This window comes from Archocentrus centrarchus, chromosome 19, assembly GCF_007364275.1.
Source record: "Archocentrus centrarchus isolate MPI-CPG fArcCen1 chromosome 19, fArcCen1, whole genome shotgun sequence".
Taxonomy (NCBI): domain Eukaryota; kingdom Metazoa; phylum Chordata; class Actinopteri; order Cichliformes; family Cichlidae; genus Archocentrus; species Archocentrus centrarchus.
The window spans coordinates 26882245-26901089 of NC_044364.1; the positions used below are offsets into that span (position 1 = coordinate 26882245).

At 41.5% G+C, this 18845-nt stretch overlaps 2 protein-coding genes across 3 annotated transcripts; both read right to left on the reverse strand.

The window, feature by feature from the left end:
* Window positions 1-745: 745 nt before the first annotated feature.
* LOC115797966 (TATA-box-binding protein-like) lies at window positions 746-9509 on the reverse strand. The gene is made up of 10 exons (XM_030754576.1): window positions 9362-9509; window positions 8117-8291; window positions 6696-6863; window positions 5276-5443; window positions 3844-4024; window positions 3646-3733; window positions 3453-3544; window positions 3202-3366; window positions 1743-1834; window positions 746-911 (listed from the first exon to the last, which is right to left on the reverse strand). The coding sequence occupies exons 1-10, from the start codon at window positions 9488-9490 to the stop codon at window positions 835-837; spliced, it is 1335 nt and encodes a 444-aa protein (XP_030610436.1). The 5' UTR covers window positions 9491-9509; the 3' UTR covers window positions 746-834.
* A 4494-nt stretch (window positions 9510-14003) lies between these two features.
* On the reverse strand, window positions 14004-15717 carry LOC115797982 (armadillo repeat-containing protein 7-like). Of its 2 annotated transcripts, none has more exons than XM_030754597.1 (2): window positions 15516-15717; window positions 14004-14824 (listed from the first exon to the last, which is right to left on the reverse strand). In XM_030754597.1, exon 2 carries the CDS (start codon window positions 14802-14804, stop codon window positions 14481-14483), a length of 324 nt encoding a protein of 107 aa, XP_030610457.1. In that variant the 5' UTR covers window positions 14805-14824; window positions 15516-15717; the 3' UTR covers window positions 14004-14480. The 2 variants fall into 2 exon arrangements, with proteins under 2 accessions (XP_030610457.1, XP_030610458.1); XM_030754598.1 differs by having other exon boundaries at window positions 15576-15705.
* Window positions 15718-18845: the final 3128 nt, after the last annotated feature.

The following is an 18845-nucleotide window of genomic DNA, read 5'->3' on the forward strand; positions in this document are numbered from 1 at the left end:
CACTGTTTTCATGCAGGATTCGGTGTGTTAGTGGCGGGATTACCTCACCTCCTGATGCAGCCCTGGAGAGACGACAGGAAGGGCTGCATCACTGTGGTCAGCAGGTCACAGAAAACACGCCAAACGACGTGTTTTCTGTCATGTCTCATCATAAATCGACGTTGTTTATGATGAAAAGTCGACCAAAAACAAAACCAACACGAGCTCCGTGCTGCCTGAATATTGAATGAAGTAATGAAGACGTTTGGCTTTGTGGTTGTAAATAAAGCTTCAGAATGAAGCCTGAACAACAAACCTTGTTTCCTCACATTTAAGAAAAGGAACGTCCCAAAGTGTTGTAAGGGTGCAGTAACCCATCCATCTCCTTCAGTCCAGTCTAACTCATCTGCAACTTCATTCATTTATATTTCATTAGACGTTCTGATGTGTTTTTTAATTTAACATTCACTTTGAGATGAATGTGGAGTGTGGAGCTGGGTCACATTCACTCAGAGGCCTCCTGTTCATTTTGTGGTGATCATGAGATGATCAGTGAGTTTGCCTCTGTCAATAATTCACAGTGTAACGCTTCACTTCAAACGTCCTGCAAACATACATAAGGTGCATGCTGAATGCCACACATCGCACATCCCACTCTGAGGTTTCACTGAGAGAAGCCTGCAGCCATCCTGACATCTAGTGGTATAATCAGGAACTACAATACCCATTTCCCTCAAAACCTCTTAAAATACACATGCATCGATCATTGTTCATTCATCAGTTTATTGATATCTGACTCTAAAATCACTTATTAGTAAGCACAGTTTGAGACTTCATAGGTGCTCCTGTCTGTCTTTACTGCTTCCTGCACTGTCTCATGAATGGAAGGATGGCCTCAAGCGCTTCATTCAACTCATTTGGTGATTTGGCTCCTGGAGTATAACACAAGATATTTAATGTACTTTGATCAAAGATAATTTAGCATACACTCACATGTGTAAGTGAAACCAGGTAAATACGTCAATGAGAAAAACAATGGAGAAAAAAAAATTTAGAAGCAGGATTAGTTTTTGAACTTTTACAGTGCAAATTTTCACAACACTTTCACCACCAGAGGGCAGTGTTTTTGATATTTCCATACCTGCATTTCCCCCCACTGTGAATAAGAACATGTTCTTAATGATTTACCCACAGACATACATACGTAGACCTCGCACTGAGCTCTGATACGCCATATTGGATGTGTCAGATCTGCGCTTTAAACTAATGTAAGGCACCTTTCCACAAAGTTCTTTAACTTAATGTATCTCATTCACACATGCACTAATATATACTGGGAAACTGATAGGCACCAGAAATAACATAACTTCAATAATGATAATTATAAATGTTATATACTACACGTATTTTTAGGGTGCAGGCATCAAACCAGGGTCTGTATTTTCTAATCTTTGTAACACTGTTACTGTGATGATCCATGTCTACAATAACCAGAACCGGACATGTACATATAACATCTGCAGGCTTCTAAATTTAAAAAAGCATTTTTATATTTATTAGTGATTCTTATCGTTAATCACAATCTTTAAAAAAAATAAAGTTTACAAATTAAAATAACTGTAATAGACACTGGTCTGCTTCATTTTCTTTTAGCAATGAAACTGTATACTAAAATTATAGATCCATGTTATATTGCACACATATTTTATCATCCAAAGTGTGGACATGTATGTATGATGGCATGGATGTGTGGACAAGCTCACCGGTCAGATTAATGCGCCCAGTGCTGAAGACTGTCACTTTGATCCTGGGATTCACCTTACAGGAGAGGCCACTAAACTTCAGTGGATCATAACTGTGGAAAAAAGAAAACAAACGAAAACCTAAGAGTCTAAGTAGCCAAATTTACAGCAGACACAGCATCAGTGGTACCAACACAGTCTAGTTTTCATCATTCGAAGGGTATAATGTTTCCAGCTACACCAGAGAGACAAGGCTCTAAACCAATCCTTATATTTTTTTCCAGGATGTAGAAACTGAAACCTTGGCACCCCAAGTGTGTGCACTGTGTCTTCAGTGCTCCTGGGGCCCTGAAGACACATCCCGGTGCGACCTGGGTTTCCTGAGCCTTTCTCTGTCTATCTCTGGCTCCGGGAGTTGTTGTTGCGGCTTCTCACCCTCATTCTCAAGTCCGTTTCATGACAAACACACACAAACAATCACACACAAGCAATCACCTGCAGACAATCACACACGCAAGCAAGAGAATAAGAGTGTGTTTGTTGTTTGTTGTGTTCTTCTCTTTGGGGTGCTGTTGTTTTTTGTGTGTTTTGTTACAGATGCAGCAGTTGGTGGCCACCCCCCACCCCCCCTCTGTTTTACCCTCTTTACCCCCCATCATTTCTTCTGCCCCTTCCTGCCTGTAAACATGTAAATAAAGAGGCAAAGAAAGAAAAAAAAGAAAGAAACTAATGCTACAGAGCTCCTCTTGGCACAGCAAAGGTGTTTGGCACAACAGAGCATGCAGACAGTCATTTTGCTTGCTTAAGCTGCCGGACAAGACAGGTTAAAAAATAAATAAATGAATAAAATAAACTGAACTTCTAGACACTGTTGGGACAATCATTTCAGGACACAGTCCAAAATTGTACTTGCTCATATGTAGCATGCACCAAAAATAGGCTGCTTCACACATATTGGCACAACCTGAAATATTCTAGAAAGATAACTCCTGGGCTCAGTGGGACATCGCACAGGCATTGTAGTATGGAGATGGCTGGTTTAAGACCATTTAGGCCCCATTTACACAAGAACATTTCCAGATGAAAACAGCTACGTTTTCAGACTTCGATTTACACGAGAACAATGTGAAAATAATACTATGGTTGCAACTCCTATATCCACACCGCCAACTTGTGGCCTGGCAGGGGGAGCTACAGCGCTTTCAACGTCTTGCATTTCCGTGTAAATGGAGATAGTTTTTGCAACATTTCCATCTGAACATGCTACATTTCAAAAACGAAAACGGTGAAACGACACCTGAAAACGTTCTCGTGTAAACGGAGCCTTAATTTCCAGTCTGACTGAACTCGACTCGTGTGTCCCAGAGTAATGTCTGGGAAAGTTCAGGACAAGCAAGACATCTCTGATCATTTGGCACCAAATAGCATTGGCCGACACATAATGTGAACAATCATGAGATAAGAGCCATAATCTCCTGACCTGCATTCCCACTTGCAGATCTCGCACAGTGTCTTTAAATCCACAGGAAAGGCTTTGTAAGTAGCCATCAGGTTCTGGATCTTGAAGTTGAGGAACCGGACAGGGAAGCCAAACTTCTGTAGTTTGCGGGCAAACCTTCTGGCCATCAGGCGGGCCATCATAATGCTGTTCAAAGGGAAAGGAAGGAGAGGGGAGGGTCAAAAAAACATCTTACTGCACTACAGTTTGAGGAGATATGAATCCAGACAAACCTCTCCCTCACAAAGCAGGTCATTTTCCCACTAGCGAACATGATCACTGTGGCTTTCGGAGCTCGGTTCCTCATAATGAGCCCCTTGAAACTCTGAAAAACAACAGCAAGACTGAAAAGCAGCACAGGCCTCATTATGTACATGTGAGCATGCTCCACATGCTTCTCTGGGTCACATGTTCAGGCTTTTGTACCTTTGGATTGTACTCCACATTCCACATATTTCGTGCAATGCTGTGCAGATCCAAACGGCAGCCCAGGTTCACCGTCGAGAAGACATTACTGCACACAAACACACAAAAATACATAACTCAGAGAGGTCATTAGACAACGTCTTCGTCAGGTTCTGAGGAAGACTGCGATCAGACTGAAAACGGTCTCTGTGGTGATACCATATTACTGGGGTGGGTTTCGGTAATCTCAGGATCTCAGGCTCCTGCTTCTCCTCCGTGACCTCCTCCTGCTTCTCCTCCTCAGTGAGTTCCTCCTGCTTCTCCTCCGTGACCTCCTCCTGCTTCCTCTCTGTGACCTCCTCCTGCTCTGTCCTCCAGTTATCAGCAGTCCTGCTCTCAGCTGAAAAAAGAAAAAAAAAGCATTTTCTCTGCAATCAGATGCACCTTTTTTCAGCTTCAGTTTGAGGCATCTTAATGTTTCACTTTAAAACATAAGAGTGGGCAGCAACAGAGCTGAAAGCTTCATCAAAGCTCAATGGCCAAAAACTGCAGGTCCTTCTATGTCCACTTGAGGCTCTGAACACTAGTGTCAAAGTACTAACTAGCAGGTGTCTTCATCTGTGTGATGCACACATAAAGTCTGTGGATGCTAGCTGATAATTTAGCACTCCTCCCTGTCATCCAAATATTTCAATACATTTAATTCCAATATTTTATTGCCATGTCGACATTGTCAATAGGAATTTGTTTCGTTAAGGTCTCATGCACTGACAAGAAACACTCAGTGTGATATAATTAATTAATACCTGAATAAAACAACACACAGAATTAATAAAAATCTAGACCATAAAACAGAATAATAAAATAGTAATACTAAAACTCCTGTAGGAGGATTAGCAGCATCAAGTGAAAAAAATCAAAATAGATGAATAAATAAAATAAATAATAATCATATATAATTATTGCATACAAAACAGTTCAATTTGTTTTGCTTAAAGTATTTGCAAGGTGTTGAGGAGTCAGACAGCCTGTGGGTATGTACTGTTTTAAAATCTGGTCGTTTTTGTGCTGATGCTTCTCAGTCTTTTATATGAGGGGAGAAAGTTAAAAAGGCAGTTAGCTCAGTGGGTTAAGCGAATTGTCAAAAAAGTAATTTAAAGGGCAAAATTGTATTTTATTTTTTACATCAATTTGCGTACCAGAAGGGCGCGGGGACAGAAGCGACCCGCCGGCCGCAAATTTGGGCACCCCTGATGTTGCAGAATAGAGTGCAGGCACAATGACACAGTATCATCAACAGATCTATTTGCCCTATATGCAAACTGGTACGGTTCTAGGGTGATACTGGAAAGGTGTCTACATAGCAACCATTCAAACATTTTCATGATAGCTGATGTTAATGCTGCAGGTCTATAGTTGTTCAGACACCTTGGGTTAGATTTCTTAGGCACAGGTACAATCACAGCTGATTTAAAACATGCTGGAACTTTCTGTTGAGCCAGGGAGCAGTTAAAATCGGGGCCAACTCAAATAGAGTCACTTGTGAGTCCAAAAAAATCACGTTGTGGACCAAAATTGTAAAACTGAGTTTTTGATTGTATGTAAAGTGTTCTTGATACACTCTGATGAATGTACAGGTTTGCTGTTGTACCTGCGTTGTCCGAAGGGAACAGCATCAGAAGCTCATCAGGCAGTAATTTTAAAAACAGCTCCTCCTCCTCAGTGAGTTCCTCCTGCTTCTCCTCCGTGACCTCCTCCTGCTTCTCCTCCGTGACCTCCTCCTGCTCTGTCCTCCAGTTATCAGCAGTCCTGCTCTCAGCTGAAAAAAGAAAAAAAAAAGCATTTTCTCTGCAATCAGATGCACCTTTTTTCAGCTTCAGTTTGAGGCATCTTAATGTTTCACTTTAAAACATAAGAGTGGGCAGCAACAGAGCTGAAAGCTTCATCAAAGCTCAATGGCCAAAAACTGCAGGTCCTTCTATGTCCACTTGAGGCTCTGAACACTAGTGTCAAAGTACTAACTAGCAGGTGTCTTCATCTGTGTGATGCACACATAAAGTCTGTGGATGCTAGCTGATAATTTAGCACTCCTCCCTGTCATCCAAATATTTCAATACATTTAATTCCAATATTTTATTGCCATGTCGACATTGTCAATAGGAATTTGTTTCGTTAAGGTCTCATGCACTGACAAGAAACACTCAGTGTGATATAATTAATTAATACCTGAATAAAACAACACACAGAATTAATAAAAATCTAGACCATAAAAAAGAATAATAAAATAGTAATACTAAAACTCCTGTAGGAGGATTAGCAGCATCAAGTGAAAAAAATCAAAATAGATGAATAAATAAAATAAATAATAATCATATATAATTATTGCATACAAAACAGTTCAATTTGTTTTGCTTAAAGTATTTGCAAGGTGTTGAGGAGTCAGACAGCCTGTGGGTATGTACTGTTTTAAAATCTGGTCGTTTTTGTGCTGATGCTTCTCAGTCTTTTATATGAGGGGAGAAAGTTAAAAAGGCAGTTAGCTCAGTGGGTTAAGCGAATTGTCAAAAAAGTAATTTAAAGGGCCAAATTGTATTTTATTTTTTACATCAATTTGCGTACCAGAAGGGCGCGGGGACAGAAGCGACCCGCCGGCCGCAAATTTGGGCACCCCTGATGTTGCAGAATAGAGTGCAGGCACAATGACACAGTATCATCAACAGATCTATTTGCCCTATATGCAAACTGGTACGGTTCTAGGGTGATACTGGAAAGGTGTCTACATAGCAACCATTCAAACATTTTCATGATAGCTGATGTTAATGCTGCAGGTCTATAGTTGTTCAGACACCTTGGGTTAGATTTCTTAGGCACAGGTACAATCACAGCTGATTTAAAACATGCTGGAACTTTCTGTTGAGCCAGGGAGCAGTTAAAATCGGGGCCAACTCAAATAGAGTCACTTGTGAGTCCAAAAAAATCACGTTGTGGACCAAAATTGTAAAACTGAGTTTTTGATTGTATGTAAAGTGTTCTTGATACACTCTGATGAATGTACAGGTTTGCTGTTGTACCTGCGTTGTCCGAAGGGAACAGCATCAGAAGCTCATCAGGCAGTAATTTTAAAAACAGCTCCTCCTCCTCAGTGAGTTCCTCCTGCTTCTCCTCCGTGACCTCCTCCTGCTTCTCCTCCGTGACCTCCTCCTGCTCTGTCCTCCAGTTATCAGCAGTCCTGCTCTCAGCTGAAAAAAGAAAAAAAAAAAGCATTTTCTCTGCAATCAGATGCACCTTTTTTCAGCTTCAGTTTGAGGCATCTTAATGTTTCACTTTAAAACATAAGAGTGGGCAGCAACAGAGCTGAAAGCTTCATCAAAGCTCAATGGCCAAAAACTGCAGGTCCTTCTATGTCCACTTGAGGCTCTGAACACTAGTGTCAAAGTACTAACTAGCAGGTGTCTTCATCTGTGTGATGCACACATAAAGTCTGTGGATGCTAGCTGATAATTTAGCACTCCTCCCTGTCATCCAAATATTTCAATACATTTAATTCCAATATTTTATTGCCATGTCGACATTGTCAATAGGAATTTGTTTCGTTAAGGTCTCATGCACTGACAAGAAACACTCAGTGTGATATAATTAATTAATACCTGAATAAAACAACACACAGAATTAATAAAAATCTAGACCATAAAACAGAATAATAAAATAGTAATACTAAAACTCCTGTAGGAGGATTAGCAGCATCAAGTGAAAAAAATCAAAATAGATGAATAAATAAAATAAATAATAATCATATATAATTATTGCATACAAAACAGTTCAATTTGTTTTGCTTAAAGTATTTGCAAGGTGTTGAGGAGTCAGACAGCCTGTGGGTATGTACTGTTTTAAAATCTGGTCGTTTTTGTGCTGATGCTTCTCAGTCTTTTCTATGAGGGGAGAAAGTTAAAAAGGCAGTTAGCTCAGTGGGTTAAGCGAATTGTCAAAAAAGTAATTTAAAGGGCCAAATTGTATTTTATTTTTTACATCAATTTGCGTACCAGAAGGGAGCGGGGACAGAAGCGACCCGCCGGCCGCAAGTTTGGGCACCCCTGATGTTGCAGAATAGAGTGCAGGCACAATGACACAGTATCATCAACAGATCTATTTGCCCTATATGCAAACTGGTACGGTTCTAGGGTGATACTGGAAAGGTGTCTACATAGCAACCATTCAAACATTTTCATGATAGCTGATGTTAATGCTGCAGGTCTATAGTTGTTCAGACACCTTGGGTTAGATTTCTTAGGCACAGGTACAATCACAGCTGATTTAAAACATGCTGGAACTTTCTGTTGAGCCAGGGAGCAGTTAAAATCGGGGCCAACTCAAATAGAGTCACTTGTGAGTCCAAAAAAATCATGTTGTGGACCAAAATTGTAAAACTGAGTTTTTGATTGTATGTAAAGTGTTCTTGATACACTCTGATGAATGTACAGGTTTGCTGTTGTACCTGCGTAGTCCGAAGGGAACAGCATCAGAAGCTCATCAGGCAGTAAGTTTAAAAACAGCTCTTCCCCCTCAGTGAGTTCCTCCTGCTTCTCCTCCGTGACCTCCTCCTGCTTCTCCTCCGTGACCTCCTCCTGCTTCTCCTCTGTGACCTCCTCCTGCTCTGTCCTCCAGTTATCCTGCAGTGAGAAACCACAAAGGAAGCTGATGAGAATCAGTTATCTACTCTCTTTCTGCCAACATGTGACACGAACCTTTGTGTTGTGAACTGCAGGCTGAGTCTGAATGGCATTACCTTGACCTCCAGTTACATTGAGTGATCTTGGAGTCATTTTGAAACATCCTTTCTCAGAGTGATGCTGAAAAGCTATCTCATGCATTTATTACTTCTAGGCTGGACTATTGTAATTCATTATTATCAGGCTGTTCTAAAAGCTCCCTGAAAAGCCTTCAGCTGATCCAAAATGTACTGACAGGGACTAGAAAGAGAGAGCATATTTCTCCCATATTGGCTTCTCTTCATTGGCTCCCTGTTAGATCCAGGACTGAATTTGAAATCCCAGCAAGTCCACCTCTGAATGGCTCACAAAACCTTGACATGACCTTAAACAGGTTGCTCTGGCTGGAAAACCCTCCAATGTGGCTCAATTAAAACTGCAAAGAGTGGGCCGAAATTCCTCCACAGGGATGTGAAAAACTCACATTGAGTTATCACAAATGCTTGATTGCAATTCTTGCTGCAAAGAGCAGCACAGCCAGTTATTAGGTTTAGAGGGCAGTTACTTTTTCACACTGGTAGGTCTGGATAGTTTTGTTCCCTTAATAATATTAATAATAATAATTTAAAAAATCTTTTTAAAACATCATTTTGCATGTAGTTGTGTTGGAAAGGCAGTAACAAAACAAACAAACTGAAGACACTGTATCTTTAACATGATTTTTAAAAGCACAAACTTCTCGGCTTTCTCAGCAAAGTCTAAAGCTGCTAAAATCAAATGGCTCCCATGAAGAAGCCTGATCCTGATAAATATGATCACAATTTTATAGAATAATAAACTGAGTTTTCTTTGGAATATTTATACATGCCAATAAAGATTATACATGACAGAAAATATTCATAATTAATGACAAAAGATTTGTCTTTATAACTGAAACAGTTCCAGTTTGCAGTAGATGGACCTGAAAATTTACATTTTCTTTGAGTTCATGTGTGACTGTGTTTGACCACGAGGACAAAGTGAAAACTCACGTTTGCGATATACTTGTCGAAGTAGCGCTCCAATGCTGACTCGTCCATGATGACGTTTCCAGAAACTTTCAGCGACTGAATCAGGTATTGCTCATCAACTAATAATGAATGTACTGTCAGAGTTTTCATGTGAACTTGTTTACATACAAATTAGTTCAGACAGGAGGAGTCTGTTGCTAGGAGACTGGGATGTTAAAAGATGACAGTGAAGGATTTAATGTTTTTTGTTGTTGTTGTTTTTTTTTAACATTTATTTAAGCAAAGATAGAGTCAATCATTCACACACACACAACACACTGGTGATGGCTGAGCTTTCCTCCACTGGTCTGAAGATGGACGATCCCCTCAGAGCCACACCACCCCTGGGTGAAGCAGGAGTTGGTGTGAATTCAGACAACATATTAGATATGATATGATAACTCTTTGTTTGCCATTTGTATACACACACACACACTGGGTCTAGTACATAGGAAATCTTGTGCAGGGCTGGGTTCAAAGTTAAATAAATACAAATTTATATATGTGACCCACAAAAGATGTGGTCACGTAATTTTTTTTATGTCATTACATACTATAAGGGTCAATAGTTTCAGGATAATTATTCCAGCTCTCGCTGAGATATGTATATAATAAAAAGCCTTAAGGGACTTTGATTTAGTCTTTATGGACTTTTCTGTGGGGCAATACCAAAAAACCGTCAGTAGGTGGCAGTTGGACATCAGGCGGCTGTCTGATACGCTGTTTTGCTCTCGCGCTATTCTGCTACGAGAGAGCGATGCAGCAACAGCCAAACCTTGTCTTGTCTGCTCATTTATTCCATTATATCAGATAACTGTTGTGTGGTCGCACACCTGGGACCTGCAACATATACAAATATGAATCAAAGTGCACACGGAGGTAAAATAAGGGCATATATCAGTATAAATCAGTAATTCCTGTAGTGCACATGAATGGCTGTGGTGTGTCAAAAATACTGCATGTTATTGAAATATATATTGTACTTCTGGATAAATTAAATGTGTGAGTTTTAGTTTTTTGTTATTGCCATCAGTCTGACTGCGGCAGGACAGAAGCTGCTGTGGAAGCATGGTGTGCGATCAGACTGTCCGGTGTGCTGCGTCTCAGGCTGTATGCTGGTTGTTTTGGTCTGAGGAGGGTGTGACCTGGATGATGGCAGTCTCTGATGATATGTTGTGCTCTTTTATCGCAGCATTGTGTGTATTAAGTCAGTCCTTATAATCCTCTCTGCACTCTTTGTGACTCTCTGGAGAGCCTTCCTCTCTGCCAGGGTTGTGTTTCCATACCAGACTGTGATGGCAGCACTATTCTTGCTGATACTCCGCCTGGGCCCATTGTCTTATTGGGGTTCACCTGCTTCAGGGCCTTCAGGACAGGGTCAGAGGGGAATTTGGTGGGGGTTTCTGTGTTAAGCTGGTTCAATGCTGCATAGAAAGTGTTCAGGCAGTCCGGTAGGGTGGGCATCTCTGATCTCAGTGCTGTTTGTTCTTCTTGTGGATAACCTGCCACATACTTTGTGTGTAGTTTTGAGGCATTCTAGTTTTTGATAATGTGCTTTTTCTTTTTTCTTTCTTTTTTTTGCTGCTCTGATGGACCTGTGCAGCTCATATTGGGCCCACTTGTATGCTCCTTCATCCCCTGACTTGAAAGTTTCATGCATTCTCATGATTCTCTCAGATTCTCATGCTTACAGCTGCATTAAACCAGGACTTTTGGTTTGAAGACACCAACCGTTCTATAGTACTCGAGATCGGTCTTGGTCTCGAGACCGATCTCAAGACCGCTTTTGGATGGTCTCGGTCTTGTCATGGACTCGGACCTTGCGGACTCGGGATTTTATTTCAAGACCAGTCAAGACCACAGCTCTGGAAATATCACTAAATTGCCAGATTACTGTCCAATTTATTTGTTAACATCTTTGCTTTTATTGGATGCAAAACGTACTGATTCAAATCCAACAAAGTTTGCGCTCCTCTGCCTCTCAAAGGAGCACCTCGCAGACTCCGCCCCGGCTCGGTCGCTGCTATTATCGCTGCTTACGCCTGTATCATTTCACCGTAGTTTGCAATCTACCACAGAGCACGGACAGTTTCATTCACAATGTGCACGTTTGATCTCACTATGGTCATGCTGTGCTGCATAAATCGAAATAACAACCGGCATGAACACGAAGAGAAGTAAGAGGGAAAATAAATATCAAAGGAAAATTTCGGGCTTCCGATTCAACAAAAAAAATCCCAGCATGAAAGGTAAATACCAACCTTCACGTATTTTGATACACAAACTAAAAATTTAATGCAAGATTTAGGGCTGCAACGATTCTTGGAGTAACGCAATTTGATTATTAAAAATCCTCGACACAAATTTGTTGCTTTGATGTTTCGTTTCAACTCTACAGCTCAGGTGTCTCCGTGTAAGCGGAGCATTTCCTCCACATTAGTTCAACATCGGTGTAACAGATTTCTGTCATTTGGAAAAGAACAAAAAAACAAAACAACAAAAACGACCCTTTAACACGAGTGGATCACCGAGATGTTTCTCCACGCCCCCACTTCTCTGTGCTGTGAGTGCGCATGTTTGAATGTGCGCACATGTTGTGCAGAGGATGTCAGCTGTTATTTTCTCTTTACGTCAGCTGTAGCCACCAGAACAGACCTATAACCACAGTGTACTGGGGAAAGGGGGGCTGCCATTAGCACTAGCAATCGTTCGGTGCCCCCCCCCCCCCCCCCCCCTTCAGTACAGAGGGGATCAGTCAAAATGTTTTTTATCAACCACCTGATCAGCAACATGAAGAACTTTGTAGCTGCTCCATCCACCCTGTTTGTTTCACACAGAGAAACATCTGCAGTGCGGAAGTTAAAATATGCTGATGAATTGTTAAAATGAAAAATTATTTCTTATCCAATTACTTGATTAATTGACGGAGTAATCAATTGAATACTTGATTACTAAAATAATTGATAGTTGCAGCCCTACTTGTATTCAGAAAGCCATAGTCAAACATTAGTTTTCAGCACCAGTAGAGCTATGAGAGGCCTTCAAGAATAAAATAACTACAGTTCCCAGCAAGATGATGTCACTTCCTATTGTTGCATTAAAAACGTGATAGTTTATGCTCACAAGATGGTGGCTGATATTCAAATGTAGGAAATGCTTTTAGCAGCTGAGGAATCTGGATTATGTTTTTGTTGTGTATGTTTTTTTATGTGATTTCTGCAAACACTTTCAGATTTCTTTCACTTCTCAAATTTCAGATCAATTTGAGAAGTGATTTTGATCATGTTTCACATTTTATTGGGTCATGTAGCGTCAGGCACTGGTCTTGGTCTTGTCTCGGTCTCGCCCTCCCTCGGTCTTGGTCTCGACTGCTCTTGGGCCCTAAAAGTCTTGGTCTTGTCTCGGTCTCGATACCCTCTGGTCTTGGTCTTGTCTCGATCTTGGTTTAGGTGGTCTTGACTACAACACTACATATCACGCATGTGAGATTATTGTAGCGCTCTATTTGCAGGATTATCCAAATCATCAGGACAACTTAAGCTCATTCAAAATGCAGCAGCAACCAGAGTCCTCACAGGTATATGAAAATGTGATCATAGCACCTCAGTACTGAAGTCACTTCTTTGGCTCTCAAAGCAACATAGAATCACCTTTAAAATACTTCATTAGATCATAAAGCTCTCAGTGGTTTGGTGTCCCAGTACATCTCTGACTTCTTCCCTCAGGTCATCAGCTGCAGATCTGTGAACTGTTCCAGAATCAGATCTCAGTGTGCTGAAGGTACTTTCAGTTACTGTTCTCCTGTTCTTTGGAACAAGCTGCCTGCTGACCTGAGATCAGTTACAACTGTGCAATCATTCAAACACAGAGTCAAAAGCCTTTTTATTCACACAGACCTGCACTTGATATTTGGTTTGGTTTAGTTTTATTACACTTTGCTGTTTTCACCACCCTAAGGCATTGGGTTTCTATGTTTTTATCTTCTGTTAAAAACACGCTTTGTTGCATGTAATGAAATGTGCTATATAAATAAAATTGCCATTAGGTGAGCCTTTTTATGGCAACCAAAGTATCTTGGACTTCCTCATGAGGCAGAAAAAGCAAAGACCAAAACTGAGCTCTAACATGCAAATGATGGAAAGTTTTGCAGACCGGTGGTGGGCAGACTAATTTGTTGTTCAGATTTATTCTGGACGATAAAAACATCACTTACATTCTTGTGGCATGAAGTTTGGTTTGTCTTTTTCCTGTTTTAAAATGACAACGCCTCCATAAAGAAATGGTTGTCCTCACTTTGGTGTGAAAAACTGCACCAATCTCTGAACCTCAACCACATCCAGAACCTCTGCAGGAGTCAGAGCAGGTTCAACATCTGGAGCCTGATGTATGAATGTGTACACACAAAACCATGCTTACAGTTTTACCCTCCACACATAAACTTATTTATAGAGGAACAATCTGCAAACTCCAGGCGACCTGCAGACCTCACCTATATGTATTTTGTTTCAAACCTGTGAAAACTGCAGACGGTGTTTGTGTTGGCTCTGAGAGGATCTTACGTGAGGTTCCAAATTAAATACAAAATCCAGAAAACTTCCACTGATTTATTTCTTTAATCAGTGACTGTTGGTTAAAACAAGGTGTGCATTTTTTTTTAAATCACAAAGACAAAAGTGCATCCCAAACTAAAATGTCAGTTCTCATGAAGTGCAAACAGAATTGCAGATTGGTCCACAGGGTTTTTGGACAGCATGTGTCATTTTGCCTCTGTACACCAACACAGACCTCCACATTTAATTCAGTGACATTTACTAAAATGAACTTTGTTTAAAAAAAATAACAAAAAATTGCTGTGATTTGTACTTTCAGGCTGAGTAGCTGTTTCAGGCCTGTTCCCTTCTTAAGATAATTAAGATAATTATTTAATTAATTCCAAAAAAGAGGACTTTTTTTACAGTTACGTGACCCTTCCATAGGCAGCAGATTTTAATTTTTAGAGCAACACACCCAATCACACATAATGGCAGCATTTTACCTCCAGAATGTAAATATCTCTGATACTCTCACAGAGAGCAAACTTGTGCACTTCTGTGCTGTATGTTTAGTCTCTGGGCAGTGGGATGCCAACTGCCGTCTGCTGCCCTTCCATCTGTCGCTGCGCCTGCACCACCTGATCCTCGGTGCAGCAGTCCTGCAGAAACACAGCAGCCAGGTTGCGCATACGGGGGCTCTCAGAGAGGGAGAAGCGCAGCATGCACTGCAGGATGGCGGGATCTGTGATCTGAAAGCGTGACGCAGGTGTCAGGAGGTTCATGAGGGTGGTGATGGCTGACAGGACCGTCTCCTCCCTCTGGCTCGACAGGCAGTTTGTGACTAAGCTGATCCCGTCACTCTGCAGGATGACATCTCTGCACTCAGGGTCCATACTGAGGTTACACACGCCCCCTGAAATCACCAGAAACAGAAAATAAGAGATAAAGGGATGATACCTCCCACACCTCCCAGTTACTAAAAAAAAGCCTTCAACCAAAAGTGTGCAGTCACAGCAGCAGACCCTCGAGGCACTGACAAACTGCTGAACCCTGAAAACCAGAGGAAGAAAAAACTTCTGCAGCCTGGATTCACACACTGAGAAGCATCTCCATAAACACATTCTGCATATGCAGGAGAGGAAAACCAGAAGCTTTGGGGTTAATATTTGAAGTCTGATATTTGCAGGTCAGCAGCCTGTGTGGAGATGGAAAAGAAGGCTCATTTATGTTTGTATTAGCTTTCATAAATGTATCCGTAAACACTGACTGATGGAAGAAACACTGAACGCAGACAAACACACAGATTAATGGCGGAAAATGTCAGCATAATCATAAGAATAATCATAAGAAGTGATTAATGATGCAGATTCCTTTAGGTTACAGCTGTGTGTTACCTGACAGAGAAGGTCTCACTAAACTACAAACAAGAATAAAATTCAACATTTCTACAGGAGTAAGAACTTTATAAATACAGGAGATATCCACAGTCGTGTTTTTTGATCATTCGCTGGAGAAAACGTCAATAAGTGGATTTTCAATAAAGATTAAAGGTTCATATCACCATGTGTGATAGGCGGCTGCTCAAATGACTCCTTTTTACCCACATTTGATATCAGGCTCATCTTCCTGCTGTGACTTCTTCTGGGTTAAAATTATTTGCTCACATGGTCACATAACATCTCAGCAGAGACTTCCTGCTGCAGTCTGTGAGGTTTGATCGACAGCCAGGTTAACAGTTTAGAGGAAGATGTAGGTGTTCTGCTCACAAGCTGCCCATCAGCAGGCTTCCAGAAGCTGGCCAATCAGAAGAAAGCAGGGTCTGAAGGAGGATAAAGAGATGGGAGTTAAAACAGCTTGGTTCAGCCAGTATAAGATAAATAATTATGATTTTTACAGTAAGTGTGAATCACATAAAGCTGTTGGTCAGATAACCTCCAGGCAGCTGGTCTTGGACTCGGGCCAGTTTGTCTTGTCCCTTTTTTTCATTCATGTGTTGTCTGTTTTATAGCTGTTGTTGTTGACCCCTAGCCTGCAGATGGGACCCCAGACTTGGGACCCATCTGCACACTTGAAACTATGCTTTGGGGTGGGGACAGTGGGTGTGGGGACGTGTGCTGGATAGGCCACAGTGGGCAGGGCTATGGGCAGCCTGCTCCTCCTTTTTATAAATTATGCTACAGTCCTTACGACTCACAACACATCACTACACATAGGCAATGGGGGCAGGTGTATCACCCAGTGGTTGGTGGGTGCGGCTGCTGAAAACTGGTGCCTTCTCCTTAGACCATGAGGGTTTTGGGGGGGCAGTGGGGATGGGAATGTTGATCAGGGCTCATGTCACATCTGTCCCCTCATTTTAATAGCACTGTAGCTTTCTCACAGTCATAAGCATCCTTTCCACACCTTACACTCACATACACCAACACATACACCAAACATATCACCTCCAACTGACCTGTGTGTGTGTGTGTGTTGGGGGTGGGGGGGTGGGGGGTCTTCCCACACCCCTGTTTCCGCCACCTTGTCCAGCACGGGGGTTGGCTGGTGGTTTGGGGTCTCCCACCTTCCTCTTGTGGGTGTGCACGTGGTTGTCATTTGGATGTGTTGCCTTGGGTTTTGCTCCTGGGAAGCCTCATTGTCACCCTCATTAACATTTCATGACAAAGACACAGACATTCACACACACACACACACACACACACAATGCAGCAAGATTATTGTTTGTGTGTCCATTTTGCTTTTCATTTTGCTTTTCAGGTGCTGTCTGTTGGTCATCAGGACGGTGAAGGTGCGTGCCTTTCAATATTTGCTTTGCCAAAAATCAAGTCTTAATATTTGACACCTTTACCAGCATGTTTCCAGCTGCATTATTCAGAAAGACCTGAGACACACTGTGACTAGGGTTTAATCCCGGGATCCGGGATTCCCGGGAAATGCGATCAGAACCATTTCCCGTTTCCCGGGAAACGTTAGACGGGAAACCGGGAAAAAAGTCGCGCGCGTCGATTTGACTTTCAGAAAGAAAAGAAAGCTTCAGAAAGTTAAATTTAAGGAAATATTGAGAGAAGGGTTCGTTTAATGCGAAAAGCATTACTCTTCATTTCAGGCAGGTTCAGCCTCCGTTTAAGGCTTCAGCCTTCATCTCAAGCGTTTTAATAGAGGTATTACACAGTTGTACTTTTTCCTCTTTAATTTGTTGAAATCGTAGGCAATGTGTTTAGCCTAAGGTATTTTGTATTATATAATTTTATATTATTATATATTGTTATATTGCATTATATAGCCTATAAAATATGCCTGCCCTGAACAATAAAGAAATATCTGTTTAACTTCGAGTGTTTCTTTTCCTCGTTTGCAGCCGCTTACTAACAATCATGAATTAGGATACGGGCCTAATGTGTGAAGAAATGATCATGAAATAGATTGCTTTAACATATTTCGCTTTTAAAATGGAGTTGAGTAAAATGTATATTTTTTAGGCTATAAGGATTTGCCAGTTTTTCAAAAGACGATTCACAGCGAACCTACTTTAACCCTCAGACACGGTGTTGTAAATTTGTTGTTGCCAGAATGGCAATGACCAAGTCGTAGTGCATTACTCAAGGCCCTGTGTTATGCCATATTATAGTGTAGTACGGTAGTTAACTTTTCAATGACTATTACAGCGTTCCACTGGTGGAGATATAGCGCAACAGATGTCGCCACGACAGCGTGGCTGAGCCTTTATCAGTGCTGTGGAGATGAACCGTATTGTTTTGCACCAGCAGTTGTAAAATAGCTTGTTATAATTCCATGTACAATGGAGGAATATTCGAATTATATTTGTTAAGGGAGTGTTGAGGAACGATACAACACCGCATAGCTCGAGCACTCGAATGTCGAGATGTAGGTTTTATTGCATTAATCAAGCCGACGTTGCCCCCTACTGGGCATAACAGGACATAGCTGGAAAGCTACCTCTACAATATCAGAATAGGTTAAGGCCGACACAGGCTACAGAAGGCCTAATTAAAATAAAAAAATAAATAAACTTTTTCCCGGGATTCCCGGGAAATGGCTCGTCATTTCCCGGGATTTGATTCATGTCATTTTCGGGAAAAATATTAAACCCTAACTGTGACCCACGTCATGTGCTTTTTATGCCCTCCACTAACCCCGACCTCCTTCTGCTGCCGGCTCAGTTCATAAATGTGGATTCATTCATTCAAGAGAACTATTTCAGAGATATTTAGATGTGGGGAGAAAGAGAGCAGACAGTTTGTTCTGTCCGGACACAGAAGGAAAACATGAACAGAAAAATCTGTAACATCTCCAGACTGGAACTTTTCAGACATCATTTTCAGCTCATTTCGAGCAGATAAGCAAACGGAGAGCCGTCGATGTCGGCATGCAGCAGAAGAAAGAGAGAGCGAGTGGGGGGAGTTCAGGAAGTGTGAGTGTCAGAATGATTGCTGTTTGGTATTATTAGGATCAGAGGAAACCGCGGATGTTATTAGAGAGGAAAGCCAAATGGAGCAAGAGTGACAGGATGTGAACATCTCAAGCAGATCAAATAAAAAGAGGGGAGGAGGTCACGAGCCCTCGATGAGCAGTCGCAGCTTTCAAAGAATCTGAAAAAATTTACAAATGCAAGACTTAAAGTCTTATAAACTAATGCACGGCCTCAAAAACAACCTTACAGAAAGCCACAGAGAGTGAGAGAAGGAAAAGAGGAAATGGACAGAAAGGGTCAGATAGGGAGGCAGCAGGAGTGAATATGGAGAGAAAGTGTGGAGGAAACATTCCCATAATTCACTGTTTTCATGCAGGATTCGGTGTGTTAGTGGCGGGATTACCTCACCTCCTGATGCAGCCCTGGAGAGACGACAGGAAGGGCTGCATCACTGTGGTCAGCAGGTCACAGAAAACACGCCAAACGACGTGTTTTCTGTCAT